General features: G+C 43.5%; 1 protein-coding gene across 1 annotated transcript; it reads left to right on the top strand.

Annotated features, from left to right (window-relative positions):
* Positions 1-213: 213 nt before the first annotated feature.
* Positions 214-27,220, top strand: LOC310992352 (lysyl oxidase homolog 4-like; the record flags this gene model as incomplete). Its single annotated transcript, XM_083980372.1, has 14 exons — positions 214-481; positions 1,006-1,631; positions 2,275-2,486; positions 13,103-13,141; positions 13,894-14,101; positions 14,726-14,906; positions 16,924-17,078; positions 17,763-17,930; positions 18,486-18,648; positions 20,402-20,645; positions 22,448-22,563; positions 22,907-23,043; positions 26,821-26,932; positions 27,031-27,220. The coding sequence occupies 14 exons, from the start codon at positions 214-216 to the stop codon at positions 27,099-27,101; spliced, it is 2,700 nt and encodes an 899-aa protein (XP_083836498.1). The 3' UTR covers positions 27,102-27,220.

Genomic DNA, 27,220 nt, shown 5'->3' with positions numbered 1-27,220 from the left:
TTTGAGGAGCAGTTTCTAATTATATGTTTTGTCAGGGTGAGGAATGTCAGTTCCAAAGCCTTGTGTGATGTTTGGGATTCTTGTGGTAACATATGGATATTTATTTACATGCATCTTCTCTGCCTTCTGTACTGCTGTACCTTGTGTCACGCGCCTTACATTTCATTCCCACCATCCCCTATTCACTCCTTGTCTTCCTCAATTTTCTGCAGGATGCTGTGCCTCAGCTCCCTGTCCACACTCCTCCTCCTGCTTCTCCTCCACCCTCCTCTTCTGTCAGCCCAGGAGGTGCTTGTACGTCTTGCAGGCGTAGGCCGGCGCAATGCAAACGAGGGACGTGTGGAGGTGTTCTATAACGGAGCGTGGGGCACCGTATGTGACGACGAGGTCGATCTTAACCTGGCCAATGTGGTGTGCCGACAGTTAGGCTTTCAGCGTAGCTTCACCTGGGCACACAGTGCCAAGTTTGGTGAGGGACAAGGTATGTCCAGCGAGGAGTATTTACTTTTGTACACTTCTGTCTGCACATTAAAGGAGAATTCCGGTCATTTTTGACCCCTAAATCGTTGTCCTGATGGTCACCCAGAGTTGGGGGGAGCAGTAAACGCGACTAAAATGAATGCATGTTTCAGAGTTCGGCTATCTGAGGTGAGTGATTACATGCAAAAACACAAAGTTTATACTGTTTATACTGTACACTATATGAGTTCAGTGGTCTGTCATAAGGATTCCAGTCATGTACCATAGATATTTCATTGTTTTTTGAGTGTTTGTTGTGGTTGAAAGAATTGCCCCCATAGGTTAGCATTGTGGCTATCCCTAGCGCCATCTAGCCATGGTGTAACTCCGGTTTGCCTGCATCAATTTTAGTCGCTTTTTTTGCTCCCCCCAACACTGGGTGACCATCAGGACAACGATTTAGGGGTCAAAAATGACCGGAATTCTCCTTTAATTAAGTTTTTATTCCCCTTGACTCAGTGACTTACCAGCCTTTCTTGTTTTTAGGTTTGATCTGGTTGGACAATGTGCGTTGCAAGGGCACAGAGCTTTCTATTACAGAATGTCGCTCCAATGGGTGGGGAATCAATGACTGCACCCACGCTGAGGACCTTGGGGTCATTTGCAGCCCAGAAAGGAGAGCGGGCTTCCCCCCTGTCTCCTTGGAGGGGGGGGCGTCCTCCTCCAGGCAGCAGCCAAGCCAAGGAAGACAAAGAAACCCACCACCACCCCCACAGTCTGTGTCTCCTCCAGGTCCACCTGCATCCCTCTCCGGTCATGAGATCGCCCTCCATCGCGGCCAGGCCTCTCCCCGCCGCGGCATCTCCCCACAGGAGAACGGTCACGAGATCCAGATCTTGCGAAGGAACCGTGGCGGTTCCAGAGCAAACCAGCAGGCGAACCCGCCCGTGCCGCAAGGGCACGAGCTGCTTTCGCGTCTGGCAAACGGCGCGGCCTACAGGCAGAGACAGGACACGACGAGGGCCGGTCCACAAGCTGTGAGACGACAGGCGGAGGGACAGGTGAACAGGCAGTCTCAGCCTCACTCTGAGCGGAGGAACGACAGAAATCAGCAGCTCAGTGGGAACCATGTCGAACCAGACCCAGTTTATCCAGACATGCATTACACACAGGTATAAACACACACACATGCACACACACACACAATCCTAAGCACACACCAAAGAAGAACCCAAATCTTGCCATATTAAGACTCTTTTAAAGAAATGTAATTTGTGGGAACATATAATTAGAGACAAACCTAAAACCAAACCTTCTACAAATCCAGTTCATAGGCAACAGCAGGCCCTGAAGTTTAGTTTAACCACCCGCAGCTCCAGCTCTTCAAATGTGCAAGAACTACATACCAGAGGAAATTGCAAGACATTTATCACTTGTGTTTGGCTTTCTTTCTTTTCAACTTGCAGAGTTTACACTTTCCTTAGCATTTTGTAATCACCATGGCACGTAAACCTTCACCAACTCTTGTTTTCTGTTGGTTTCCTTCCTGCTGCCTACAGAATGTAATGCAGATGATTAGAGAGTGTGATGATTAGAGACATAGCAGTGTCGTCATCTTGTGTTATCATTCTCTCGATTGTGTGGTGTCTGCAGATATTTAGTCAACACAATGGATTGTCATGAAGTCATGCGTATGAACTCAGTTTTGTTGTGGAGTGCAATACAAAGCTCAATGAAAGTGTGTTGAGCCTGCACAAAGGTTTAGATCAGATAAAGCAACGCCCCTTTCTTGAATGATCTTTTTCTCACTGACAGACATCTGAGAGGGTTCCCTTAGAGGAGGCCCGCCTCCGACCCGTGCTGTCCGGCAACCAAGGCGGTATGGTGACAGAGGGAGTGCTGGAAGTGAAGCATGCTGGGAGGTGGCGTCATGTGTGCAGCCAAGGATGGGACCTGAGCAGCAGCCGTGTCGTCTGTGGCATGTTAGGATTCCCTTCTGCAGAGGCATTCGACCAAAACAGCTACAGGTGAAATATGTGAGAGTGTCAGAGGAGAGGGGTATGTGGACAAATGGATGTGTGTTCCTTTGTGTGTGTGTGTGTGTGTGTGTGTGTGTGTGTGTGTGTGTGTGTGTGTGTGTGTGTGTGTGTGTGTGTGTGTGTGTGTGTGTGTGTGTGTGTGTGTGTGGTTATGAAAGGGATGGAAAAGTGTGGTGAACTACACATCCCTTCATGGATAAGACGGCCCCAGGCCTAGATCGCTGTTCCATCCCCCCTGTAGTAGAGGTTAACCACAACTGCTGTCATTAGTACGACCACACTTGGCACAGAGCGTCCACTGTGGCATTAGCCGAGCTCGGCTGTCCGCCAGGCCAGCCGGCCACATTGGCCGAGAGGACCTTAAACCAGGCCTCTAAAATAGTTCAAGAAAGTGTGTTATTAATGTCAGATCCAGACTACAACATTATCATCATCATCATCATGGTGTGTGTCTTTACATGAATCCTCCCATACATGGTTTCTAATCTCATATAATTAAGAAACTCCCAGTGAGAACTGTGTACACCAGCACTTTCTGCTGGAGAGTGGATGATTAAGACGGAGCCACACAGTGACCTTAAACTATGTCACTGTGTGGCTCCGTCTTAATCATCACTCAATAATACTTTGGCAGAATAATCAAATGAAATATAAAATAAGGGTAGCGACTAGCTGGTGAACATACCAGAGCATTTAGGCAAAGCAAGGCAAGGCAATTTTATTTGTATAGCCCGTTTTTACAAACAGTTTGTCTCAAAGGGCTTTACATGGCATCGTAGCAACATCCTCTGTCCTTAGACCCTCACATCGACTGAGGAAAAACTCAATAGAAAACCCTTTTAACAGGGACAAATCGGAGAAACCTCAGGGTGAGCAACAGAGGAGGGATCCCTCACCCAGGACGGACAGACGTGCAATAGATGTTGTTACAGACAAGAAACAGTTTACAGTTTGTCACAGAATGTGCGCAATATGGAAATGTTAGCAGGAGTTGATGAAGGCAGCCTCTGGTGAGGGGGGGGGGGGGGGGGGGGAGCTGGCCAGCTCGATGGGAGGACTGGGTGGTAGACTGGTCCATGGGAAGGGAGGGGAGGCCGGTCTAACAGCAGGGGAAGGGGTGGGAGGGGGGCGATGCAGGCGGCGGCTGGTGCAGAGAGATGGAGCTTTGGTGGATCTGCGGAAACACAGAGAGAGTGAGAGACACCAAGGCCAAACTACAAAGTACAACAGAAAATGACAGTTCAAAAATATACTGAGGAGAAGAGAGGAGAGGAGAGAGCTATTACCCTGAGGAGCTGACAGGAACCAAACTAGATCTATGTGAATATTGGATTTATGTGTATGAGGTAAAGAGACAACTGCAAATAAATGCTCAAGTTCCTTTGAATCAACTTCATTTACAATTTAAAAGGGGATATTTCCACATGTTGTTTTTATCTCCCAGAGGTGTCCAAAACATAACTTAAAGGGATGCACCAACATTTTTTTTCGTGTCTTGCCTCACTCCCGAGTCCATGACCAGCAGATAGACACCATCCTTTCGACTGTGCGTGCAGTAACAAGGGAGATACGGGCAGAGCTGGCGCACCGCTAATTAGCTTAGCTCAAACGCTGGAAGTGCATAGCTAGTGTTAGCTACTCTTCAGCAACTCTAAATGGAAACTGACGGGCCGATCTTCGTCTCAGAGCTGACAAAACTCTCCGGTAAGGCATCTTGAGCGGTCAAATGCCGGTAACGGGACGAGATCGGTCAAAACGGAGGGTTCAAGCAAAGACGGTTTATTTTGGTTCAAGCTAGCTACATCGAGGGTAGGTTAGCTTCCTATTTCAAAGTAAAAGCACAAATTCTATCGTCATGGTTTTCTGTATGTAAAGGGCAACGGGTGTTTTATTTTGTGAAAGTAACCGGAAGTGCGTTGGTCACAGCGGCTAGCTTGAGTAGCACCGAATTCGTCCGAACAAAATTGTAAACAGCTGGTATTTAGACAAATTAACGACACTGCTGATCTAAACGGCTACTTTCTCACCTAAACATGTTTGAAATGTAGATAAAGTGATATATTTACAGAGTTTAGAGCTAAAATGAAATCAGCTTCTGACTGCTGATTTCAGCTCGGGTAGGAGGCAGGCTATCACTACCTATACACTTCCAGCGTTTGAGCTAAGCTAATTATAGCGGTGCGCCAGCTCTGCCCGTATCTCCCTTGTTACTGCACGCACAGTGGAAAGGATGGTGTCTTATCTGCTGGTAGGCCTGGGACGATAATCAATAAATCAATTAATCGCACGATAAATGAAAATGAACTCGATAGTTTTTCCGGCCTCGATAAATCGCCATGTGCGCACGTATTTGTTTTCCTGGTCTCTTGCCTCCAACCAGACTGGATAACAATTGACCCCTTGCAGCTACGTCACAATTAGAACGTTCGCGAGAGGCGACACCATGACGGACGGCAGAAAGTGCTCAGTGATAATGTACTGTGTATGGGTGCCGTCCAACAATGTGGCTCGATCACTTCACACTACAACCTTACAGCATTATCACTTATTTTAAATAGAATATCTACTCATCCGTTGCAATAATCTGTTTGTTTTTTTGTTATTCGCCGTAAAATATCTCAGTTTTCTGTGCTTTTTCCACTGCTAAGGAGCTAACGTCAGTCAGTGCCACACTCCCCATACAGCAGCTACTGCTGTCTTTGCTGCTGCTAACTACAGTTAACAGACCTGGAAATTAAAACCTGGTCCGACCTGTGGGTGTTGAAGACCTGACCCGACGTCTGTATAATTAGTGATCATTCTCTGATTAAAGCCGGCTGAAAAATAAAAGAAAACAGGAAGCCGTCTTCGTTGTAATCGCCGCGATCCGCCGGCGGGCGGCGGCAACTACGTTGTGAGGGTGCTATGTTTACTACGAGCGTTAGCTGTTGTTAGCCACAGCATGTAGCTCAGCTAGTTAGCTTCAACTGTGTTTACATCGACTACACACTGTAGATAAACTAACTTATAATGGCATCGATAACGTGTCTGTATATCTTCGCACTGGTCCTGTTGTTCATGTAACCCCGCTTCCAGTGGCCAGCCCCCGGTTCTTAGCTCTAGCCCAGCAAGGAGTTGGTGCTTCAGACCAGTTTTAAGGACCAATAACCGGTTCTTAAGCGGTGGAAAAGCAAAGACCCGGTGCTAGTCAGGCTCTGGCTCCGAACCAGCAGTGGAACCAGCTCAGTGGAAAAGGAGGGGAAACCCTACAACCCCGGTATGTCACAAAACTATAACGCGCCCATTCAATTACATTGACGTTCACTGTTCTTTTGCCGTCCATCATGGCGTCCGGAGCTACCGCGAGTGGAACGTGACGTCACGTGCAAGGGGTCAATAGGCTTCACTCTGTGCATCGGTCTCAGCACCTGGGCCGTTTGTTTTGCAGAATGAACGGAGTGAACCCTCTTTTCAGTCATCCAGGATCTTTGTTTCCCAGAATGCATTTGGCAGCAACCGGCAGCGCTAGCTGTAAAGCTAAGCAGCTAGAAGCTATTTTACTGTAATTCTCGCTGCAGCACTGTCAACACGTCACTTTTTAAAGTTTTAATATTTTTTCATGCGAGAAAGTCACAGTTTAGATCCCAGTCTGTGGTCAGTTTATCCACATATCGCCTGTTTCCTCCGACGTTTTTGGAGCTAATGTGGTAGCAGCGAGCAGGAGGAGCGGGGCTTCCCCAGTCTGCAGCCGTCTGTCTGCAGCAGCTCACGGGCCAGTCAACCTCCGTCATTGGGGGAGAAAACGACTAAGAAAACTTATCAGCAGGTTTTTAGAGGTTTACCGCCGGCTGGTTTAATACTTTATAGGAGATAAATGCTAGTCTCATTGATGAAATCTTACATCCGTGGAAGTCATATTAGTTTGTTTGAATGAAAAGTGGAGCTTCAGGTGTATAACGTTATTGGACAGAAGAGCTGCACTGCACTGTTTATTATTTTTTGTTTATTTTATTTATTTAGGATAGTAGCTATATAAGTTCTTGTCATTCCAATTACAATGGTTTAAAAAAAAATACTCATGAGAAATAAAAGTTTATCGCATTTAAAAGGGTCTACTTGCATTATTATGAAATATTATTATTATATTAGTGGTTAATTTGTTCTCAAAAAAATGTGTCAATAATATCGTTTATCGTCAATAATTTGTGGGACAATATATCGTCCAGCAAAATGTATTATCGTCCCAGGCCTATCTGCTGGTCATGGACTCGGGAGTGAGGCAAGACACGAAAACAAAATGTTGGCGTATCCCTTTAATGTAACTGGATATATTGGTCTATAAAATGGAGCTGTAGCTGTAAATGGTTTTATCAGTCAAAAAAATTGCATGTTTGCATGAACAGGCACAATAGTTATTCGGTCATAAATACACATTCATTTTATAATTTGACATTGACTTCATAAATACATTGAGACTGTTCCAGTGGACAGACCAGATGCTTTGCCTGGGTGTGTTAGCAGTGCACACGTGCTAATTTTCAACACCAGTCCATAGGCAGCTATTCATTTAGTCTAGCATGTTTAAGCTTTTCCGACAGACTGTAAAAAATGAGGCTTGTGAGGAGACGAGGCAGGACTTCAACTTTCTGTTTGTTCATGTTTTCATAAGTCTTTCATTGTCCTTCAAACACAAATCATTCGCTATGCTAATAATGTCAGACTGTTGTGTTGATTTTATCCCCATAAATCCTACTCATCTGTCTAACTTTAGCCATAAATACCCACTGCAGCACCTACACAAACCTTCAAAGCTCCTGCACACATACCGTCCAAACCTCAATACCTTACTTAAACACACACACACATGCTAATACATCCCTCCCTCCACCCTCATCACACAGGATCCAAGATCCATGCGCACACACAAATAAACACACAAATACACTCACACATGCTTGTGCACACACAAACACAACCCTCTGTGTGTCCGTCTGTCTGCCCACAGAGGTCTTTTTATGGCTTGGCTAACAGGACGGCTGCACTGACCACTGGCCTGCCCTGCACCATCTGTCTCTCCATATTGCCAATAATTACCCCTTGTGTCCTGCTCTGCTCTGCTTGGCAGCTGGATACGAGCCGCTTCTCCTTAGCTGCCCTGCTCACCATCACACCTATAGCCTCCAAATGAAGAACTCTCTTATCTCTTCACGCAAAACTTTTACCCACTTTGTCTTCACTTAAACGGATCCTTTTTCAATGAAGCCATGATATCCTACACATCAGAGAAGGAGCAAAGATGTCAAGAGTCTGATTACACAACCTGCTAACTCTCTAAATCTAATTAGGCTAGACACAGAAACCACCTCAGAGGAGCCGACGAGGTACGGCGTTTATCTGTACCAAGACCTCAACCAGCAGCTTGCATAAAAACCGAACGATGCCAGAGAATGTTGTTTGTTTTTTTGTCAACCTCCACCCAGCTACGTGGGAGATGAATGAAGCAGTCATTTTAGTACAACAGTAAACAGCTGAGGAGGGTAGGGATGGTTATTTAGCAGAGAAGAACAAGCAGCGGGAGGCGGATCGTTGGCATCTGCATTCAAGTTTTCTGAGTCAGATGTTTATTCTGGTTATGATTTTTGGAAATGTTTCCCTTTGAAACTGTAACAGAGCTAACCCACATTAAGCTGAGAAATACCTCAACGACTGTGAAATTGCCACGAAGGTTTGTGCAAGTCGTTCTCCATTGTGTGACTTTCTGACAATACAAACTTTAGGGGGGTGGGGGGGGGGTTACTTTTCAGTGAAATGTCTCATAACTTTTGGATTCCCGTGAGTTTTTTAGCACAGAAATCCATGGTGTCTCGTCAGTTAACAAGTTTGATGCTGACACCTTTGTCACGCTCAGATATTCATGTTCCCATCAACATGAATTATAACTGCTTCTTAGAAACTTAATCGGTTACATGCTGTCATTCCGACATCGTCCCACCATTCCGACATGGCTTTTAGGAAATGTGCGTTACTCAACAGGTGACTCCCTCCTACTTATCTGGACTCTATCTATCTATCTGGCCTGTCTAGCCTCTACCTGGTCTTTCTACTAAACTTAGCCAACTCCTTTCTTCATTGCCTAAGCCCAACCAGTGCAAAATCTTTTGGGGAAAAAATAAGCTATTAAAGGAATTGTCGGAAAGGCAGGATGTTTAAAAAAAAAAAAATTAAATGCTGTCATTCCGACCATAGGAGGAAAGAATTGTCGGAATGATGGCACATTTGAGGAAATTAAGTATTGCCATTTAGACAATTAGAGGCCTATGACGGACTGGTGGGATGTCAATGGCGGTTGCCCCCCAGCTTAATTAAGCATCAGGTGAAATGTTCTGTTTGTCATTGGTTTCTGTGTAATTACTTGTAAACCACTTTGTGTTAAGTGCTAATTACCAAACATTAACACAGTAGTATGCTTACAATTAATAGACAGTTAAGAGCGTAAACATCGATCCCTAACATGGGCATTTTAATACTGTGAGCAGGTTAGCATTGTCATTATAAACATGTTAGCATACTCATGTTAGCAATTAATTTTCCACTTCAGTAGTCAATATTAGAACAGCCATTGTTTTTACCTATGAAATAACAAGTGGGAGAGTTTCACTTCCAGTTTGGTCGTGGTAACTAATAACTTTTTTGAAGGCTAGCTGATAAAACTACCTGGATGCAGTCATGATCTCCTATCATCTATCCCTTTATGTGTATTATGTATGATTCATTGTTTATATTCTTTTAGTAGTCTATGTAAGGATCCTCACATCAAAAGAATCAAAAATATATTTCATAAAATGTTTTGAATAGGCTATTGTAATGTGAAATCCGTTACAGACTGTTGGTGACTTCACTTCTTCCAGCTGCGGGCTTTGGGCATGTTTTGCTTTTGGTCAGTTTACTTCCCAGTTGTCAACATCTGACCGATGATTGACCTAACTGACCTTTTCTCTGTCTAGAGACAACAAATTCTTGGATTAGATGACTCTAGTTTGATGGTCATAGCTCTGCTTCTGAAGCTACAATAGCTGGCAGCTAACCCCCTCTGTTAGCTTTTAATTAAAAGCAGGCATGTTTGCAGGGACTGTTCCAGCTGGGGACAAGCCACCAAGCACCAGAACACAGGACTGTCCCCAGGAAAAGGGACATCTGGTCACCCTAAAAGTGCCATTGGTATGGCCACAGACATTTGTTGCCCTAGTCACTTGTTTGAATACAGATGCAAAGATCACATTCATGGCAGGCTGACTGTTCTTCTAAATTGTTACTGAGGTTCAAATTGTGACATACAGTATCTTATGCATGGCAATAACTAAAATGACCGTTTCGCAATCATTTTCATTCGATCTTTACGACAACAGTGACATCACATCCTCCTGGTGCCACTCATTGTGCTGCTGGCAGTGGTCCATGCCTGCTCTTCTTTGGGATTTTTTGTCCACTTAGGAACAGCTGTAATTATGGTTTGAGAGATCCTCTAATCTAGAATCTTCTCTCGACTGAACCTGCTGCACCCGCCTGTGCTGTGTCAGCATTTCCCACTACGGCCATGGTTGTTTTTTTGGTGTAACTGCCTTTGTCTCTGCCTGTTAAGTTGCTCAGTGCAATTTTTACAGATGTTTAAATACTCCCTCCACTTTGCCATGCTCACAAAAGGCGAGCGCTAAAGCCATTTTCCAGCTCCCTTGTCTCATCAGATCCACACTCTCTTTGAGGCTCACACTAACATATCCACTTCTTCACATTTATTTTCACCCCCTGCTCCTTGTTTCGCCCGTCCTCAGTTACAGCATTTTTTTTTTACGGCTAAAAAAAACCTTTTATGCTAAAACCCACATTTCATGGAAAGATCATTATGACCACTTTGATATTTGTTCCATGGGGGTTGATGGAGGACTGGAGTCTGTGAACCCAGTGTGGCACCCTGCTGTCTCCTGAGTGAGCAGATTGTTCCTGTCAGACAGCTTTGCATTCATGCATCTTAATAACAGGTTATCTCTGCTTCCCTGGCAGCCAGCCCCCTCTCTCCAGTGTGGCTGTGGCATTGTGTGGTCAGAGCTGCATAAAAAAGAACCTGGCATCGAGCTGAAGATCCCGAGAAGTAAGAAAGTCTTCATTAGGTTAAAAGGATTCAGCAGTAGTACTGCGGTCACAGCCTGTTTGTTGTGTTGAGGCTTTATGCTGTGCTTCCCCTCCCCTCCTTTAAATCTCCTTATGAGACTGAGAGAGCGTTAACTCTGCTTCGATGGGGAGTGGATGAGGAGCATCACACATTTCACAGACGGCTGAAATGTGTCTTAAAATCAAAGGAACATGCTTTCCCCTTTCCTGTGAAGTTAGTCGGAGCTCATAAAAGTATCCCAACTTCAGTCTTACATCACTCGCTCTGTGTTTCCCAGCATGCAGTCACAGTGTTGGGTAACAACGGTTTTTAAAGAGCTTTGTTTTTACTGAGGGAAAGTTGATATGTACGTGCATATTTGCATGTCTGGAGTGTGTGAACCAACATGCTACTGCGCGACCGCAAAGCAGAGCAGGCAATTATATGGGTAGCAACCCCCCCACACCCCGCCTCCTGCCCCACTTACAAACCACAAGCTAACACCCCCCCCCCACCAGTCTGTCGCTCTCAATTTGATTTACATCCAACTTACGAAACAATTTCTACGGTGCATACACTCTCACAGGCTATAGGCTCTGTACTGTTGTGTTTCTCTAGGTCCATTTTGTTGATCACTTTGCTGTTAAATGTGTCCTATTCCCATGAAGAGGTAGAAGCAGAGCAGGAAAAGTAACCAAGAAAAGAGGGAAGGAAAGAAAGGACAAGCGCAAAGAGGAAAAGTTGGAACAAAAAAAAATGAAAACAGAATTAGTGGAAAAGAAACTGGTATGAATCAAAAGAAAAGAAGATGAGAAGAAAGGTAAATAGGAAAAGAGATACGGCAAGAATAGATGCTTCTTCGTGCTCCTGCCAGCCCAGTTTTCAGAGACGGCTAATTACAGTGAAAAGATACTTCTGCACAACCTGCTCAGCAGACGTATGAAGTTAGGGTTTACCGTAGCAGCTGATTTGGCAGCATTTAGCTAGTTAAAGAGACAGATAATTTGGTAGAGACCAAAACCAGAGCTTAAAGAGATGTGAATATGGTCATAACATGTCAGTGGTGTGTTCACAACTTATTTCCACTGTCCTTCTGTGGCCAAAAAAAGATACTTCTTTGTCAGTTTAAGATATTTGCAGCACAACTCATTTCTTTAGAGACTTTGAGTCAGCACATTGTGGAAGAGCGAGCTGAGCACTTCTCTCTCCACCGGAAGAAGCTAGCTGTCTGGACCAGACTGGTTGACCAAATTACAGTTCATGATTGCCGTCACAAGATAATAATATGTAACTGTGTAAACTTAAATGAGGGTGGAAAAGTAGTTTGAAAAAGAATCGTACATACAAGTTTGACCTTCGCTGTCTGGTCTGTTGTTGGATTATAAATAATGTTCCATGTAGAAGCATTGCTGGCTTATGATTCCTACTGTGGGCTTTCCCTATAGGCCCCAACACATTTCATCTGATGTTTGGATGGTGGACTGATAACCTGTGGAATAGCAGGCTGTGTGGGTTCTCCTGTAGAGGAAACATCTCCTATTTTAAATATTTAATTGCATCATGAATCTGGTGGTAGAGTAAACTCCTCCTGTCTAAACTTGGTGTTGTGACTCATTTAATTTAGGCACATTCATGAAGGGCGTCAGTCATGCTGCACCTGTCTGTGGTCACACTGGCTGATGCAAGTGGTCAGCTCTGATATATGTGTTTGTGTGTGTGTGTGTGTGTGTTACAGATGGACACTTCCCAGACTCTGCCTGGTTTGTGAATCATTTTTCTTGTGCGTATGTGTGCACGTGCATGTGTGGGGGCTCATTTTGTGTGTGTACAGAATGATTCCCTTTAGGATTCTAGGTTAAGCTAATACCCATGAAACTAGACACAGTTTTGCAAACCCTGTTGAAGTTGGCAGACCTCAATAAGGCTTCTTGCAGGGATTAATGTATAGTGGTTTATTCATGTTTTTAGTTATTCTTTCCACAAGCGTGCCCAGAACCAGACGTCCACTGTAGACATATAGACAAACACCGCGGCAAAAAATATCCATGGAAGATCTAAAAAAAAAAAAAAGAGTGATGACAAGAAAGTGGTGGTTTGAGAGGGAAGAAAGAAGGAAATGTGGGGTTATATGATATGTTATTGTGAATACCCCTGTTGTTTTCTCACTCCTTTGTCTCGTACATGACGGATATGTTTATTCAGAAAAACACACGCCCTCTTCCAGCATGTTGTGTCTCCCCAGTTTGTTTATTGAGGGTTTGATTGACAGAATAGAGGAATAGGAATGTTGTGGAGAAGAAAGAAGGATGACTGAGAAGGGAAAGAGGAGACGGGGCGGGAGGGAGGGGCACAGGAGCAGACCGTGGGAGTGTACTGTATAGGACGGGTGGTTGTTTAGTCTACTGGACATAAAGATGTAGGCTACTGCTGTAAACTCTGAACCCCTTTAATCCAGAGTGTCATGTTGTCTGTCTTCCAGGAAACAGTGGGACTCCAAGTTGGCTGATCCATCCTCCAGGTAAAAAACTATCTGCTTGCTTTGAAGGAAAATAATTGATACTTGGAGTAGTTTCTGTACTCATGTGTGGATATTAAAGGGATAGTAGCATTTTTTAAGTGGGGTTGTATGATCTACAAATAGCCCCTAAGTACTTTAATTGCAGTAGAAGACTCTCTGCACTCCTCCCGTTAGCAACGCCAGCCCATAGCCCTGCCCAGAGATTTACAACATACAGTTTTGTGAACAGACCCAAAGAAACGGCCTATTTTCGTGGCCTAAAAGAGGTTTTACCTGAAAAAATAATACACAGTTCCATTGTTCACTATAATATAATTTTTTCCAGCCCTTCAAAGTGCAGGAAAAACACAGTTTTTATTTGGACCTACCCAACTGCTGATCGGCAGGCGCTAACCCTGGGTGGAGGGATACGTGAGTTGGTTAGGTCCAAATAAAAACTGCATTTTTCCTGCACTTTGAAGGGCTGGAAAAAATTATATTATAGCGAACAATGGAACTGTGTATTAGCAGGTAAAACCTCTTTTAGGCCGTGAAAATAGGCCGTTTCTTTGGGTCTGTTCACAACACTGTATGTTGTAAATCTCTGGGCAGGGCTATGGGCTGGCGTTGCTAACGGGAGGAGTGCAGAGAGTCTTCTACTGCTATTAAAGTACTTAGGGGCTATTTGTAGATCATACAACCCCACTTTAAAAAAAATGCTACTATCCCTTTAATGTGACGAATCATAAACATATCTCTTCCGTCCCACCCAGACTGAGGACACAGATCAGTAAAAAGGGCTACTGGGTTGAGAAGGTGCAGTGCCAGGGTACGGAGACCTCTCTGTCGCAGTGCCAGACCCAGCTGTCCCTCCCCAGGAGTGATGTCCCATGCAAGGGGGGCATGCATGCTGTCGTCCGCTGCGTCCCTGGATCCCAGTTTACACGCTTTGGAAGAGTACCTGCACCACCTGCTGTCGCGGTCAGTGTGAAAGACAGACGAAAAAAACATATTGTGAATGACATTTTATATGTATATGACTATAGAGATAAAGATTAGTAATCATATGTTAGAATAAATCTATATGTATATAAATATAATAATATCTGAATGAATCCAGTTAAATAACTCATAAATTAATTTATTGTATAGACTATGATGACTAGATAACTTGATAGATAATTTATGAATAAGGGGTGGGAGTAAATAAGTTTTACTTCTTCCCACTCCTTTTCGGATATGAAAAAACAAACAAACAAAAAAATCAAATCATCTTTATTTTCAATTATTTTATTTATTTATTTATTTTTTGTTCATATGTTGTCTTTGCAAAGTTTTTATTTGTTATGTCTGCCCATTTCTGTATTATGTTTTATTTCTTTTAACATATCCGAAATAAACTAAAAACTAAACTAACTAAAACTAACTAACTAAAGTGTTCAAATTAAAATGCTAGCTAGTAAATTATAAATTATACTTGATATAGTCCAATGCTTAAAAAACGTGTGTTTTATAATGAACACCTTATATGTTGTTGGATCTGCTTCAGAACAATATGGTTTCTGGATTAGTTTCTCACCATAGCTTTTCCTTTTTTCCCTCCAGCCTGTCGTGCGGCTGAAGGCAGGGCCCCGTCTTGGCGAGGGTCGTGTGGAGGTGCTGCGAGAGGGCAAGTGGGGCACTGTGTGTGACCACCTGTGGGACATGCCTGCAGCCAGCGTGGTCTGTAGGGAGCTGGGCTTCGGGACAGCTAAAGAAGCCCTCACTAAGGCTCAACTGGGACAGGGTAGGATAGGACACATCCATCGCCACAAATAACACAGTGTACTTGAAGTGAAACCCAACTTTGAAGATGTGTTTAGCTCAACATTCGTAGTTAAAGTATCCTTTAAAGGATACTTTAACTACGAATGTTGAGCTAAACACATCTTCAAAGTCCAACATTTTGGCAAATTGGCCCATTGCCATAATCCCTGTAGTTTTAGGATTAGTTTTGTTACCTTTAATTGTCGGTGCAAGCTATTTTTAGAACCGCGAGTAGCTCAGAGCTACGCTAGGCTAATGGGCTAAGCTAGGCTAGGCTAATGGGATTTCTTGATTTCCTTCATCAAACTCATCAAATACACAATCCAACAACTCCAAAACGCTCTCCCAACAACTCTGTCTGGTAACGTTGTGTTATTATCTCATAGCGTGGTGAATGTGCAGGTCACAACTTGTCCACCAGAGCGTTGTGGAGTTGTTGGATTGTGTATTTGATGAGTTTGATGAGGGAAACCAAGACATCCCATTAGCCTCCGTAGCGTAGTTTTGAGCAGCTCGCGGCTCTGCTATGACTGTAGGGATTATGGCAATTGGCCAATTTGCCAAAATGTTGAACTATCCCTTTAACATGTACAGTAGCCTATGTTTCAACAAATCTGCAACAGTCTTATTTGTCTCCCTAAATTATTAGATTTCATTATTCGGAATATTTATTAATAGTGGCTACTGATGTGATAATCAGCCATGTGTTAAATAGCAACAACTTTGAATCAGTGCCTGAGTCCTACATGCACCCTGAGTACGATCAGTTGAGCTCAGTGATTCATTCAGACTAAACACTTCTCAGTTTAAATGTCTGTCGCTAAACGCAACACTCCAAGAACCATGGGCCACAGCAGACAAATAAACCCAGGGGAAATGTTTACAGCCCCACTTCTACTTCTATCGGATATGCTGATTGTTGAAGAACTGTACCCATGACCAATTATACGAGTGTAAACTATGCTAGGAGGTTCCAGCGACCATGTGTTGTTGTCAAAATAAACCTGTTGTATGTGAACAGTTGGCTTCAGCTTTGAAAAGCCAGGATGTCAGGCAATCAGCGCTGAGCATGACCAAACATTCAGAAAAGATGTGATTATTTTTGGCCCTGCTTTTGTTGTGGGTATGAAAATATAGTCACGAACCTGTGTAGCAATGAGAGACTGAAACATTTACTGAGGAAACATCAAAGATGCCACTTTCTCACACTCAATTATTGTTCTTTTTTTTCTCCTTGCACCTCTGCAGTGACTCTCTAATCCCGTTCATTTCCCCCCCCATTATCCCTCAGCCCAAATGAACACATAGCATGTCCTAGAATGGCGGGTGCCTTTCTCTCTCTCTACTTTACTTAATGAAGTAGTGATGGAAACCATTTGAGTGTTACTTTTAGAGCTCTATTAAACTAGGTGCTATGGTGCCACTCACTCAATAATGAACATGGTTAAATGTCAGAGAGGGGAGTTGTGGCTTTTTATGCCTCCGGCCTGTTCACCAAAGTTGTGCAAATACACTGTGTAGCATTAAAAGAGATGAGTGTGCATTGCAGGAGGCATGTGGGGGCTCATGGTTAACACAGTCAGAGAATCTAAAGCTGGACTCGGTGACATCATCAGCTATTCAAAGCGAAATTATAGGCTTTCAAGGGCATTAGCCTAGGCCTCGCACACCTACGCAAACATAGATGTGTTCAAAGGTTTTCCTCCATTTTGCCATTTTGGTATCTATTTTGGTTCGTGCAGCACAGACTACAGTAATTTAGACGGAGAGCCCTCTGGCGAAGTTCAGTTTCAGAGCCACATCAGAGGTCCCGATCACGTCTGGGCTTTTAATCCTTCTCTGTGGACATTTGTGGCTGCAGCCATCAGGTTTTAGAAACTTTAATGTACTGTGTATGGGTGTGTGTGCATGTGTGTGTGTGTGTGAGCGTCTTTCCATGTGGCCAATGGTTAGTGAGACACATGTGAATCAATCAGCTGTGTCCTCTTCTTCTGTAGGTACCGGTCCCATCCACATGAACAGCGTCCAGTGCACAGGCAGAGAGCGGTCAATTACAGAGTGTTCCTTCAGAGTGGTGCCACTTTACAGCTGCAAACACAACCAGGACGTAGCCATCCGCTGCAATGTGCCCAACACTGGCTTGCAGGCCACGGTGAGGAGCGCACACATGAAGACATGCTTATATATGAACATACACTATATATAGCTCTGGAAAAAAATAAGAGACCACTTCAAAATGATCAGTTCCTCTGGTTTTACTATTCATAGCTATGTGTTTGAGTAAAATGAACACTTTTGTTTCATTCTATAACCTACTGGCAAAATATCTCCCAAATTGGAAATGAAAATATTGTCATTTAGAGCATTTATTTGCAGAAAATGGCAACAGGTCAAAATAACCAAAAAAAATCAGGTGTTTTCAGACCTTGTATAATGAAGAAATAATGAAGAAAACAAGTTCATATTCATTTTTAAAACAACACAACACTACTTTTTAAACATAGGAAGAGTTTAGAAATCAACATTGGTGGAATAATCCCAATTTTTAATCGCAGCAGTGTTTTTTTTTATTTATTTATAATCTTCCTCATCATTAAATCTGATTTGGTTCAGGTGATCAGCTAAGTAGAGTGAGGTGCTTGTGTTGCAGTTCAATAGACACTGGAATTGATGGCTGCCATACATGTAGAGAAGCTGATTTATTAAGAACATTTTGGAGTGGTCTCTTAATTTTTTCCAGAGCTATATATATATATATATATATATATATATATCCACAGGCAGGAACAAAGCAGCATCACTCAAGGGAAAACACTTTTTCCTCCTCTCCCATCAGGTGCGTCTGGCAGGAGGCAGGGAGCCAGGAGAAGGCCGCGTGGAGGTGCTGATGGAGGCCGGAGGAGTGAAGCGTTGGGGATCCGTCTGCAGTGAAAACTGGGGCATCAATGAGGCCATGGTGGTGTGTCGACAGCTCGGCCTAGGCTTCGCTTCAAGAGCTCATCAGGTGAACATGCTGATGTTTTTTATTTCTTCTGCAGCTGATTTTTTCCTGCTCCATGCTCTCGTTTTCTAAGCTCCTATATTTCCTCTCTCTCTTTCTCTCTCTCCGTCTGTCCTGCTGTTTTTGTGTCTGTGCTGTGTTATTACAGAGGCCTGAGGTAATTACAGGCTTCTCAAACGTCCACTTCCAGCACACCGAAAATAAAAGAGGGAAAGTGAGGCGAAGAGAGATCGGGAAAAATTCACAGAGCAAACAAACTTAAAATAGAAGTGTGTATGGAAAGGGCAGTGTGAGTGTGTTTTGAGGGGGGCTGCTGGGAACATTTAACAGGCACTTTTAAAATTGTGAAAAAGAGTGGAAAATGTGATAATGTGTTCTGATAGTCCCTATAAATAGTTTCATTGTTTATAGTAGAGGTTGCTATTTGCTGGCCCATTTTTTTTTTCTTCTATTTTTACGTCTTCTTGACATTATTCCAGAAGTGTTTAAGTCAACCGCACAAATGAGCTGTAATGATTTTGCGTGTGAATTTGTTCTCCTCTCGTGCGCCTGTTGCAGGAAACCTGGTACTGGCCTGGCTCTGCAGATGCTGGGGCGGTGGTGCTGAGCGGGAGCCACTGCATCGGCACCGAGATGTCCATCCAGCAGTGTCGCAGAAACACAAACGTCTACTGTCCCAGAGGAGGAGACGGCCGGGCTGCAGGAGTCACATGTGTCGAGAGTGAGGCCAAAACCAGCAAAACACATGTTTACATTTCTGTTGCAAGTGACCATTGAAGTAGGGCTGGGCGATAAAACCGAAAATGTACCGATACCGAAATTTACAACGATAACCGACGTCATTTTGCGCATATTCGGTTTTAAAAAAAGAAACAAAATAAAAGTCGTTTTTGTCTATTTTGGCTGTGTGTGTTGGTTGGCTATGTTCATGTCCCTTTAAGAGCCGTACTACGTGTTCAGCATGTGTAGTCACGTGACTCCACCCCATCCAGTCTGTAACAGGAAGGGACAGAGCCGGTGACACCGTGACACACTGGCAGCGCGCTCATCTGCACTGAGACTGTTATGTTTTCACCTGAGTTAATGACACACACACACACCAGAGCAATGAGAAAACACCTCGCTGAAATGATTACAAACGTGCGGCGTCGGTCGCCACCGTCACGTGATTTTGTCAACAGACCAGCGTGAAGGGAGTGACAAAGAGATTATAGACAGAAACGGACATGACGGCGTTAAATGTATGGGCTGAAATAACTATAGTTGACGTTCTTTATTGATAAACAGATAAACAGAGCGCCGTCCAGCGGGTCGAGGCACTTGAAGGAGTTTACAAAGTGACGGTAGATTATTACTGTGCATCTGCTCCGACCCCATTATGAAATATTGGCGGCGATAATTAAAAAGAAGCGGCAGCCACAACTAAATGTAGCGAAAACGTTGAAAAGTTGAAGCGGCTGCGGCTGCTGAGGTAGTCATCTGGTTGAGGAGGAAGAGCAGCTTGTTCCAAAAAGAAATTCTGGGGCCTAATGTGCTGTAATAATGTGTGATTATCAGTTGTTCAATAAGTCTTAACAACTAAAAGTACTTTATTTGTATTTTCTTAACATATTTTCAGACAGTGTATAGGACTGCAGCAGATGTTGAAGGTGTGCTCCCAGTATGGCCTTGATCATGACATAAAGTACAATGCTAAGAAGAGCCACATAATGATAGTTAGAAGTGCTGGGGACAGGAAATCAACTTTTCCTACCTTTTCCTTGGCAGACAGTCCCCTTGTTGTGTGTGAGGAAATTAAATATCTAGGTCACGTCATATCTAATGACTGGTCGGATGACAAAGACCTTTATCGACAGCGATGTAAAATCTACTCTCAAGCTAACATGCTTAGTAGGAAGTTTTCTATGTGTTCTGACTCTGTGAAGTGTTCTCTGTTCAGAACTTACATAACACCTCTTTACACCTCCCAACTGTGGTCCAATTATAAGCAGAAGAGCTGCAGAGGCTCCAGGTAGCATACAATGATGCAATGAGGTTACTGCTGTGTGTCCCTCGGTGGCATAGTGCCAGTCATTAGTTTGTGTCTAATAGTGTGCCAACCTGTGAGGCACTTTGAAGACAGTTGATGTTTAGTTTTATGTGTCGCCTCGACAAATCAGAGAATCACATAACTGAGGCTCTAGTCAGCCCATTGAAAAGCTGCTACCGATTCACTTCTAGGCTAAGGTGGCATTGGTGCAATAGCCTGTATATTTTATGAAATGCACACTCCTCTTGTATTTTTGTACTATTTATATTGTTTGACTTGTGATATGGACCTGTGTCTGAAATAAAGCTTATATATATAGTTTTAAAGTGTGGGGGGGGGTTGTAGGCTAGTTATCGTCCATTTATTGTTATATTGATTTTAGGCCATATCGCCCAGCCCTACATTGAAGTAAACTCTGCGTCTTGACCTCCTCCTCCTCCTGCAGCTGCTCCTGACCTGGTCCTGGACGCTCAGCTGGTCCAGGAGACGGCCTACCTGGAGGACCGCCCCCTCCACCTGCTCACCTGCGCCAACGAGGAGAACTGCCTGTCGTCCTCCGCCGCCCGGATGAACTGGCCCTACGGACACCGCCGCCTGCTGCGCTTCTCCTCTCGCATCATGAACATGGGTCGCGCCGACTTCCGCCCCCGGGCCGGCAGAGAGAGCTGGACATGGCACCAGTGCCACAGGTAAAAAGGCAGAAAAAGGTGTTTGTGCTCTTGCTCACTGTCCAAAAAAACTCTCTTTCCAGGCCAACAAACATTTAAGAGCAACAGGAGGAAAAAGCTCGCACACTGATCAAAAATGGGAATGTCCACCAGAGAGATTGACGGATGCAGGAAAACATTTAATGGTCAAACAGTGGGTGGATCCATACATGTTCCAGGGCCACATGTTGTACCACAGGGTGAAACCTGAGACTATTGAAACAATTAAAGTATGATAAAACCTGGTACACCCTGATTTAGTTACTTTTAGCGACTAGATATGCAAAATATTCAAGATCAAGTACAAGAAATACACAAGAGAAAACATATAGGAGCATACAGAGAAACATTTACAGACATATCAAGACACTTTTCACATCCCTGGTCATGGCAGGCCACATACACACGCCCAGGGGCTCTAGATGAAGCAGTCAAGTATAATTTCTTCATTTAGACCTTTTGGATGCAGAATTTGGAGATTAAATATCCATTTACACTCTGCCTGTAACAAAAGACATTCCATGACACCCCCCCTGCGTGGTGTTTTAATCTGCTGGATAACACAGAAGGTGAGAGAGGAGATAGGATGGTTAGCATCTCTGAAGTGACGAGCAATAGGGGATTTCTCATCTATCCTCCTAATTGCACTTTTGTGTTCAATAATCCTTGTTCTTATTTGTCTCGTTGTTTTACCTACATATTGAAGTCCACAGGGACATGAAATGAGGTATATAACATTACTAGAACTGCATGTAGAAAACTGTCTGATGTCAGTGCCACAGGTAAAGATTAGAAAGAGGATTTTCTAACCGGGCTCGGACGTTTACAGTTTCATTTTTTTTCTCTCCCAAACTGCTCTGTCACCTAGAGGAGGTTTTTTTTTTTTTTTTTTTTTTGCAGCATCTCATTTTACGCCTTCAACTCAGGGATTAAATACGTGGTGATTTCAGCTCCTGCAGGGTTTGGTCGGAAAAGAAAACCTGCCTAACCTCCACCATGGCACAGGAATGGGTATCATTATGGGGTGACACGAGAAATAGAGTCATTTTACAAAAAAAAAAAAAAAGAAAAGAAAACAGCTGCTACCAGGGGTAAAAATAAATAAATAAATAAATGCCTGCAGCAGCAGATGAATGAGGATTTGGTACAGTAAGTGAAATGCATCACTGGTTGCAGCACAGTGCAGTGATATTTTGGAGATCTTGGGCTATAAATAACTCATATAACAAGGGTTAGGGTTAAAAAGTCTGTTATTTCATGCAATAAACACAATCTTTTATCCTGCAAAATGATGTTTACAATAAACATCCTCCTCACTGGTCACCCAGTTGTTACAGTCGGAGCCATGACTGCACTCAGAGCAGCCTGGCTTCTTATCTCAGTGGTTGTGGTTCTGTGTCCCAGAGCGAGAGAGGCAGAGCTCGTTGTGTCCTTCGAGCCACAACCCAATCACTACCTCCCCAACCAGCAAACACATGGTTTGACTTTCAGCCTTGGTGGAGTGTGTTCTGGGAATGGCCCTATAATGAGAGAAAGGGCAACACTAAACTGATATCTGCCAATTTGTGCTTTTACAATTGTTGCTTGTGTCTTTTTGACGTCTTTGTGACAACACAACAGGATTTATGGCTGCTATATTTCGAACACACGTCATCTCTTGTGTGTGTTTTGTTTTGTTTTTCACAGGATGATGAAGGTGACACAACAAAAACAACAGTAGAATCAGATTTTTCTACAATATGACTGTTTTTCATGACTTCTCTTTGTGTCCATCTCATTTTCAGGCATTACCACAGCATTGAGGTGTTCACCCACTACGACCTGCTCACCCTCAACGGGACCAAGATTGCTGAGGGCCACAAAGCCAGCTTCTGTCTGGAGGACACCTACTGCCCCGAGGGTGAGACAAATGTCTTTTTTTCTGGGGAATCTGTAAACAAGAACAGAACTGTGACAGACAAGAGGATCAAGTGCACCAAAAAGTGCAAAGCTTAAATCCCATAATGAGTATTCAAAGTCAGCTGTAAGATCAGAGGCCAAGCCTAAATGGATCTTGGCTTCACAAAGCCCTATGCGCTTTGTACAGCTCCTTTCTATTCATTATGAAGTCTCCAAAAAAGCTCAGGCTCTTAAATCTTTTTCTTATAATTACAGCTTTGTGATAGAAATTTCAAAAATCGTGACAATTTACACATCATAGTCATTCCCTTTTCTCCTCCTTGTATGTGTTTTTCTTGCGCCAGGTATCCATAAGCGGTATGCCTGCTATAACATGGGACAGCAGGGAATTTCAGTGGGCTGCTGGGACACCTACCGCCATGACATCGACTGTCAGTGGGTCGACATCACAGACGTACGACCCGGTGAATACATCTTCCAGGTGAGGAGGCTTGGTTACCCAGATTCTTTTATACAGTATGTTCGGCCCTAATAATGAAGAGAAGAAAAAAGTCATCCACACCTCATTCTTCACGGTGAAAGAGCAGAACTAAGCTTACACAACGTCTAAGATCAGGAAAGTGGGCAAAAAACAGAGAGAAAAAAACAGGGAAAACACCAGGGTTGGTGTTTCAACATTTGAAGGCGCACATGAGATAAAAGCTGTGATAAAAGACTGTAATTTCAGCTAAATGACTCTTGGCTTTGCTTCCAGCCATTCAGGTGTACAGCATGTATGTAGTTTTAAGGGTGTGTGCGTATTTAAGGAAAGTGAATTTAGTCTGGTTTTATATAGAAAGTAGACCTACTATTAGTTCACCCTCTCAGGGAGCTCGGGCCTATTGGCGGTGGAAAAGCTCCGTCAGCACTTCACATTTGCACACAGCACGTTTCTGTGTTTAAAAATCGGAGCCTGTTCGCGTCTGGTCCGTTTCTAGACATTCAATCTGCTCTCGTGAGCTACTCATCTGTCCTCCTTCTCTGTCATTTGTTCTATTTTTTCCTGACAGCGAAGTGATGATGTTTACAGTTTGTCATTATTTTCTGACGGTTTACTTCAAATCAAGATGTTTAAGTTGGACTTGCGTGCGTGGACTGTAGTTACGCTACAGGAGCGGTCCGCCCGTGCTGCATGAGTAGCGCACATCTGATGAGCCGCGTCTCGAGAGATAAAACCACATATACTGTATACTATAAAATAGGCATCCGTCGTTGCCATGGCAGCATGACCTAGCAGCACTTTGCAGGAGTTACTGCGGTTGAACAGTAGTCGAGCTGCTCATAAATTTGCGTTAGATGTGAGAGATTGAGGGAGGGCGCGAACGTTCGCCCGTCTGTCACGCAGCTGGGTGTTTACCCGGCAACCGTTTTTAGGACCATACATTTAAACTGATGAGTCACGTCCACCTCAGCTTGATTGCTCCTGATTGCGCCGTCATTTAAAAATCAGCTGCACAACCTCATGGTCTTTTACATGACAGTGACAACCTTTCATTGTTCTGTAAAACAGGCTGCGGGCCTTTTGTGTCACATTATTACAAGAGCTTTAAAAAGAGCATCAACTGCCACCGACTTAATATGGTGTTTTACACCGGGACAATAAAGTATGTGCTGAAATCATTAGCTGTTCTCAACGTGCAATATTTAGAAAATATGTGACGTTCGGCTCACCAAATATGGCTGAAAGTAATGTACTGTATGGGTGAATGTAATGAAAAAAGAATCATTATAACATCTTAAATCTTTCTCTGTAAATAAAGCTAATTGAAACCGCAAAATTTATACTGTATGTAAAAAAAAATGAAACTGGGTTGCTTTATTGAATATGTGGTCAGGTTATCTGTTTGATGTGTGCATCAGGAAAATTCATTTGTGTGCTTTTCCTATATATGGCAGGCAGACAGACAGGGTGGAAAACAACAAACCATGGCAACCAACCATGGCTACAGCCTAATGATAGGCTGCAACTTAAATCCAAACCCAAAACTGTCATCTGCATCTCTGCGCCTTTTTTTTCCTGCAGGGAGATAACAGTGGAAAGTGATGTCATGCATCGCTCCAACCCCCAATTTATATCATGAGCCATATAGAAAAGTGGAGAACAATCCTCTGACTCCTCAGTGGGCCCGGTGGAAAACCAGTTGTTCCCTAACTGTCTGAACTAACATGTTATTTTATCACTTATTCCTTCACTTTAAGAAAAGCCGCTCCAGACTTAGACAGAAAGGACAAGAAGTCAATGCTCTACACTCAGAAATGTGCCCACCCATAACCACTGTCAAACAACAGCGGTCATTTTAACATAAGAAAATATATAGCTTGTCAACAAGTGCGTTTTTAGACATGTATGCTGAAAGTCAGGTTAGCTATTTTCAATCTCGATGCTAAGCTAACACTTGCTTGGCTAGCTTCATATTTAAAATACAGGCAGGAAATAAAGGATGAAATAAAGGTATTCTCCATAATCGATTTTATAGCATTTGCATGACGTAAAGTAGATCCGCCATTTAGTTTATAATAAACTGATGAGATACACTCTTTAATGTAATGTTTAGGTTTGACTGGACTATTTTCTGCAACAATTCCTGTATCCAATCCTCCATACTCCATTTTCCATACTGCATTTGATATTGGAGAGACTATTTTCCAAATTGTCAAAAGGTTTTCACTATTATTGGTTAAATCTTTATTCCCAGATACGTAAACGAATAATTGACCTGTGACTACTTTAATATCTGAAAAGGTCTTTGAAAAAAGGTTGAATGAAAGTATTGACAGTATAGTTGAGAGAGACGGGAAACGGGAAGGCAGAGAGAGGGGGAACGACATGCAGTAAAGGGCCGTCCGATGCGGGATTCAAACCGGGGCCGACTGCAGCGAGGACTGTAGCCTCTGCATATAGGGCGCCTGCTCTACTCACTGCGCCACACGATGCCCCTGAGTGAAAGCTTTGAGGAGACTCATACCTTTGACAAATATAACTGCATATCGTCCACATACAGATAAATACAGTGCCTGTCTGTTACCATAGCAGAGATAACCTGGACTGCTCTAACTGTTGGTGTCAGTGGTTCAGTCAGAGCTGTAAGGCAGATAGCCTTATAAGTACCAAAACTGAAATGGAAATAGACAGTATGGTACTTGTCACCAGGACTTGATGTGTAAGGTGTTTTAGCAAATACAATATTCTCTAAATCTGAACTCTTTTGTAGTAAGCCAAGTGATTGGAATTACAATTAACAATCTATCAAACGCTTTTTTCCTGCATCTACAAAAAGGACAGGTTTTTTTTCATGTCTTGCCTCACTCCCGAGTCCATGACCAGCAGATAGACACCGTCCTTTCCACTGTGCGTGCAGTAACAAGGGAGATAGAGCCAGTATTGCCCCGTAATTAGCTGCCTCCTACCTGAGCCGAAATCAGCAGTCAGAAGCTGATTTCATTTTAGCTCTAAACTCTGTACGTAAATAAATCACTTTATCGACATTTCAAACATGTTTAGGTGAGAAAGTAGCCGTTTAGATCAGCAGTGTGTCGTTAATTTGTCTAAATACCAGCTGTTTACAATTTTGTTCGGACGAATTCGGCGCTACTCAAGCTAGCTGTTGTGACCAACGCACTTCTGGTTACTTTCACAAAATAAAACACCCGTTGCCCTTTACATGCAGAAAACCATGACGATAGAATTTGTGCTTTTACTTTGAAATAGGAAGCTAACCTACCCTCCATGTAGCTAGCTTGAACCAAAATAAACCGTCTTTGCTTGAACCCTCCATTTTGACCGATCTGGTCCCGTTACCGGCATTTGACCGCTCAAGATGCCTTACCGGAGAGTTTTGTCAGCTCTGAGACGAAGATCGGCCCACCGGTTTCCGTTTAGAGTTGCTGAAGAGTTTCTCTGATGACTTTAGGTGGAGGCAGGCTAACACTATGCAATTCCAGTGTTTGAGCTAAGCTAATTAGCGGGCGATACGGGCTCTCCCTTGTTACTGCACGCACAGTCGAAAGGATGGTGTCTATCTGCTTGTCATGGACTCGGGAGTGAGGCAAGACACGTAAAAAAAAAAAAATATTGCCGTATCCCTTTAAGTCTCATATTTATGATGTATATGTAGCCCGACTGGTTCAAAAAGTTTCTTTACCCAATGAAATGAATGATCTCCCCACGAATGAATCTAAACCTGGTAGCATCTCATCTCAAATCTCTTTCCTTTTACAGGTGGAGGTCAACCCATCTTTAGACATGGCTGAGTCTGATTTCCAGAACAACGTGATGCGTTGCCGGTGCAAGTATGATGGTGCACGGGTTTACATGTCCGGATGTCATGCAGGTAGTGTGAGCAGACGAACCTTCTCATCTTCAACACATACCTTCCCATCTGAGCTGCCGTGTATTCAACATGTCTTGTTTTTTGTCTGTTTTCATCAGGTGATGCTTACAGTGCAGAGGTGGAGGATTTGTTTGACCACCAACGTCAGATTTCCAACAACTTCCTGTGAATTTAACAGCATGCAGACATAAAGATAGAACAACTGTACAACTCTTCACCACACCTCAGCACGTCAGGGAAAGAAGGGTTAATGACAACAACATGCCAGTAAACAGAAAGATGAGGGTC

This window comes from Trachurus trachurus (genome assembly GCF_905171665.1).
Source record: "Trachurus trachurus genome assembly, chromosome: 1".
Lineage (NCBI taxonomy): Eukaryota > Metazoa > Chordata > Actinopteri > Carangiformes > Carangidae > Trachurus > Trachurus trachurus.
Note: the sequence above shows the minus strand (reverse complement) of the source record. Positions and strands in the feature narration are given on the sequence as shown.